Here is a 5,222-nt window from a genome sequence, read left to right as displayed (position 1 = left end):
TCCGAGAACAAACCTAATCCCTTCAGGATGAAATCCGCCACGCCGCCCCGGGCGGCGGGAATCGAACCCGCGGCCTAGCGCTTACAAGGCAGGCGTGCTACCTTCCAAGGTAACTTGGGCTGGCTTACCTTGGTTCGTCCGTTGATAACAAAGTCTCCCATTCGACCATTATTGACCATCCTGTTGGCTCGCATGATAATCGCGTCCACTTCGGATATAAGTCTCCCGATATTTGAACAATACGTTTCCCGTCCATCTATCCAAGTGATTTGATCGCCGCGAATTGTCTTCAGGTCTTGCTTGTTGGTAGATTTGTTGCTGACTAGTTGTCCGTCCTTGAACACGCCGCTATGGTACATGCCCAGCACTTCGTGTAACACAGCCATACCTGAGGAGAGATGGTGAGGAAGAAACATTTCAGAGCCATTGCGGTTGCATTGGAAGTGTAGTCGTGCAACTTTTATCCATTTTTTTTGTTTTTTTTTTTTTTTTTTTTTTTTTTTTTTTTTTTTTTTTTTTTTAAGAGGTTTGACAGAGGGAACTTTAACTGCTATGGTCTTATCGTCCCGAAATCGAGGAGAGAAGGAAGACAGGATAGGAGAAAGCCAGCCGTTCCGAGAACGAACATTATCCCATCAGGATAAAATCCGCCCCGGGCGGGAATCGAACCCGCGGCCTAGCGCTTACAAGGCAGACGCACTACCAACTAAGCTAACTAGGCTGGCAACGGTCTTCACTTGACTAAAAACACAACTTCATTGGTGGAAAGGAGTCGACATTTTTCAGCACCTCAACATTTAGTCAAGTGAGGACTTATTTTTTTATTTTTAGTATTTGATACAACTTTCAAACAAATAAAGCGATTACAAAAATAGTAAAGTTAGACATTTAGGTATTTTCAACTTTTTTAAAAAGTACAACACGATCGAGCTGTAATGTACAGCTGTGGTAGGAATTGTATTGCTTGGATAGGTAGTGAATTAGAATAACTTTTCTCTATTGCATATACGTAAATTTTACACCAAATATTTACATGGAGTTACACACAAACCTGCCTCTTTTCAGGTATTCATTTTCATCTTACTGCCAATACGAGTACATTGTACCTACACAAAATACAACCATTTGATTGTCATGGCATTTTTGGATTATCTAAACTCGACACACAGGTATATTAGAATGAAGGTTTATGCCACCTGACGACAGGTACGACCGATTAAGTCTACCTGATAGTGTGTGTGCCCATCAGGTATCAGGTAGGCCGACAAGCGTACCTGATGAGGTGTATCTATCAGGTCTACCTGATAGTGAGTGGCAGGCCCAAGTCTATTCGCAATCTAAACAAGATTATATCAGATAGTTCCAGGCCAACTCTGCTGTTTTAAAGCTCAAGGAATTTTTAATTGTGTTTAGCACATTTAAATCTTGTCACAAATATTGTTCCCCGATTATTACACCTAGATGAACTTTATGACTTGACTTGGACTCGAACCACCAACCTTCAGATCCAAAGTCCAACGCGTTCACAACTGCACCACTGAGGTTGGTTTTAAAGCTTATATGAGATAGTTACAATCCTGATAGACCACGGATCGTGTGGCGAGTGCTTTTGGCATCCTCTGGCGCCGCTGGTGAGAAAGCGGTGGGGGCATATGGTCGCCCTCCTGCAAGTGCCAGTCTATCAGGATTGTAACTATCTCATATAAGCTTTAAAACCAACCTCAGTGGTGCAGTTGTTAATGCATTGGACTTTGGATCTGAAGGTTGGTGGTTCGAGTCCAAGTCAAGTCATGAAATTCATCTAGGTGTAATAATGGGGGAACGATATTATTTGTGACAAGCATTTAAATGTGCTAAACACAATTGAAAATTCCTTAAGCTTCAAAACAGCAGAGTTGGCCTGGAACTATCTGATATAATCTTGTTTAGATTGCGAATAGACTTGGGCCTGCTACTCACTATCAGGTAGACATGATAGGTACACCTCATCAGGTACGCTTGTCAGGCCTACCTGATGGGCGCACACACACTATCAGGTAGACTTAATCGGTCGTACCTGTTGTCAGGTGGCATAGACCTTCATTCTAATATACCTGTGTGTCGAGTTTACATAATCCAAAAATGCCATGACAATCAAATGGTTGTATTTTGTGTAGGTACAATGTACTAGTATTGGCAGTAAGATGAAAATGAATACCTGAAAAAGAGGCAGGTTTGTGTGTAACTCCATGTAAATATTTGGTGTAAAATTTACGTACGAGTATATGCAATAGAGAAAAGTTATTCTAATTCACTACCTATCCAAGCAATATAATTCCTACCACAGCTGTACATTACAGCTCGATCGTGTTGTACTTTTTAAAAAAGTTGAAAATACCTAAATGTCTAACTTTACTATTTTTGTAATGGCTTTATTTTTTTGAAAGGTGTATCAAATACTAAAAATAAGAAATAAGTCCTCACTTGACTAAATGTTGAGGTGCTGAAAAATGTTGACTCCTTTCCACGTTCCACCAATGAAGTTGTGTTTTTAGTCAAGTGAAGACCGTTTTCAAAATTTATAGTTATAGTTGTAACGAAAACAGAGCAGAGTTGTATTTCCCTTCCGGAAACTGAGACGATTCCCCCTTTTCTGAAGCTCAATTTCCCCTCTTTTAAGGGAAAATAAGGGAATTGGGTTAACCACTAGGTGGCGTGGTAGCGCCTGTACTAAACCATTGGAAATCCAAGATGGTGCATTCTTGGTTGCCCAGATGATCACCCATCCGGATATTAACAACGCGCGACGTTGCTTAACTTCAGAGACCCCTTGGGAATTGGTGTATTCAACGTGATATCGTCGATTTGTGGACGAATTTGTAGATTTACTCATATTCTGCTCTGTTTTCGAGTGGAATAATGGGATGGAGATTCTAAAAAGCTACTCTCTAGCTAGATTCTAGTGTTATAGAAAGAATGTAATATTTTTTACTAACAATTATTTTTGTTTACTTTTTTTTGTCTGACAGATTTTATGTACTATTTTTCTAGTGTTAAGTCCCACTTGAAGAGGTTATTGACCTCTAAGGCTATTGACCTATGAGGTTACTGACCTCTAAGGTCATTGACCTGAATTATTTTTGTTTACTTTTTTTTGTCTGACAGATTTTATGTACTATTTTTCTAGTGTTAAGTCCCACTTGAAGAGGTTATTGACCTCGAAGGCTATTGACCTATGAGGTTACTGACCTCTAAGGTCATTGACCTTTAATGTTATTCACATGTAAGGTTAATAAGGTTATTGACGTTTAATGATATTGACTTTTAGTGTTATTAACCTCTAAGGCTATTAACCTCTTAGGTTATTTACCTCTAAGGCTTTTTATCTATGAGGTCATTGACTTCTAAGGTTATTGACGTTTAATATTGACCTTAAAGGCTATTAAACTGTGAGGTCATTGACCTCTAAAGCTATTAAACTGTGAGGTTATTGACCTCTAAGGCTATTAACCTATAAGGTTATTAATCTCTAAGCTTATTGACCTCTAAGATTATTATCCTATGAGGTTATTGACCTCTAAGGCTATTAACCTATGAGGTTATTGACCTGTAAGGCTATTTGTCTATGAGGTTATTGACCTCTAAGGCTATTAACCTTGAGGGTTATTGACCTCTAAGGCTATTGACCCATGAGGTTAACGAGGTGAATCTATGTTGTCGAGGGAGAGTACTTTCAGTCGACGTCGATCAACGGGGTCGACTATGTGTGGAAACAGCTTACCAAACATCTTTTTACTTTCCTTATCCTATAGGAAGGAAAGTAATGTAATCGGTTCAAAATTTCGATGGTCAGTTTTTAGTGCCAAAACACTTTTTGAGGTCCCTTGAGCTTAAATCCAAAGTTTCAGCCATTGGTCCGTGTGTGTCTGTCTGTCTGTAAACAAAATATCTCGAGAACGGTAAGACCTAGAGACTTGAAATTTTGTATTGTAGCTGTCAAATGTGACAAGGATGCGACACGAAACGTTTGGTTAAAATAGGTGCTGCGGTTGGCGGTGTTTTGACCGCTTTTTGGCGGTTTTCAGCTATATCGACTAAACGGTTAGGGATATTGTAAATGTTACAACAGAGCACCCTAATAAGCACCATTCAATAGGATAAGGAAAGTCGTGTGATGTTCACACCAGATTTTTTTTTCAAGTATTTTTGTGATAGTTTCTACTTGGTGACACATTTGTATATTTGTATTTCTATTCTCCCATTCTATTTCACAGTTTCAATTTTTCAGGAAATGGATAATTTGACAAAAACATCCCGCTACCTGTTGGACTTCAGGGAAAATGTCAACACAGAAGAAGACGACCGCTCCGATGATCCAGACGAGGACTCTGTGAGTGTCGAGTGTTTTCAAAGCATGTCCGATGATTGTCTCGTCAACATGAAACACTGTCGGGATATGAATATTCTGTGTGACGCTCAATTTGAAGTGGACGGACGAATCATTCGAGCACACAAAATTATTCTTGCCTCAAGAAGTCAAAATATATCTGCCTTTTTGGTTCTCCTTATCAAGTTGACCCACAGAACTTATATATAATGACTGCTGAAACCCTCCAAGAGATTATTATCCTTTCGAAAAATTGACACTGGTCCAATGGAAACTGAACACTAGACCTTTGATGGTAGAGAATGCGCCATCTTGGATTTCGAATGGTTTAGCCAGTGAACTCTACCATTGTTTAGTGGAGTTCACTGGGTTTTAACACAGGCGCTACCACGCCACCTAGTGGTTGAACTAATTCCCTTATTTTCATTTAAAAGAGGGGAAATTGAGCTTCAGAAAAGGGGAAATCGTCTCAGTTTCCGGAAGGGAAATACAACTCTGCTCTGTTTTCGTTACAACTACAACTATAAACTTTGAAAACGGTCTTCTTTTTTTTTTTGACAGAGGGAACTGTAACTGCTATGGTCTTATCGTCCCGAAATCGAAGAGAGAAGGAAGATAGGATAGGAGAAAGCCAGCCGTTCCGAGAACGAACATTATCCCATCAGGATAAAATCCGCCCCGGGCGGGAATCGAACCCGCGGCCTAGCGCTTACAAGGCAGACGCACTACCAACTAAGCTAACTAGGCTGACTGGGGGACCTTAAACAGCCTGAAATTTCCCTTGCTACAGAAATGGTTTCAGGCCCCCTTGATGAACCTAGGCCTGATGACCCCCTCCCCTCTGGAAGCCCCTGGA

The 5,222-nt window shown here is 40.2% G+C and overlaps 1 protein-coding gene and 1 long non-coding RNA gene across 2 annotated transcripts in view; one reads left to right on the top strand and one right to left on the bottom strand.

Annotated features, from left to right (window-relative positions):
- The window catches only part of LOC113467864, a 4,982-nt gene extending 1,307 nt beyond the window's left edge, over window positions 1–3,675 (bottom strand). Inside the window, exon 1 of the long non-coding RNA XR_003391800.1 lies at window positions 3,523–3,675. This is a non-coding gene — a long non-coding RNA (uncharacterized LOC113467864). The remainder of the gene's footprint in view (window positions 1–3,522) is intronic.
- Window positions 3,676–3,892: 217 nt separating this feature from the next.
- Window positions 3,893–5,014, top strand: LOC108252512. Its single transcript, XM_026824317.1, has 2 exons — window positions 3,893–3,938; window positions 4,268–5,014. Exon 2 carries the CDS (start codon window positions 4,271–4,273, stop codon window positions 4,574–4,576), a length of 306 nt encoding a protein of 101 aa, XP_026680118.1. The 5' UTR covers window positions 3,893–3,938; window positions 4,268–4,270; the 3' UTR covers window positions 4,577–5,014.
- Window positions 5,015–5,222: the final 208 nt, after the last annotated feature.

This window comes from Diaphorina citri, unplaced genomic scaffold (assembly GCF_000475195.1).
Source record: "Diaphorina citri unplaced genomic scaffold, Diaci psyllid genome assembly version 1.1 scaffold572, whole genome shotgun sequence".
NCBI classification, from domain to species: domain Eukaryota; kingdom Metazoa; phylum Arthropoda; class Insecta; order Hemiptera; family Psyllidae; genus Diaphorina; species Diaphorina citri.
Note: the sequence above shows the minus strand (reverse complement) of the source record. Positions and strands in the feature narration are given on the sequence as shown.

Bases quoted from the DNA above. Each gene is read 5' to 3' on its own strand.
- LOC108252512 (XM_026824317.1), top strand. From the start codon at position 4,271: ATGGATAATTTGACAAAAACATCCCGCTACCTGTTGGACTTCAGGGAA.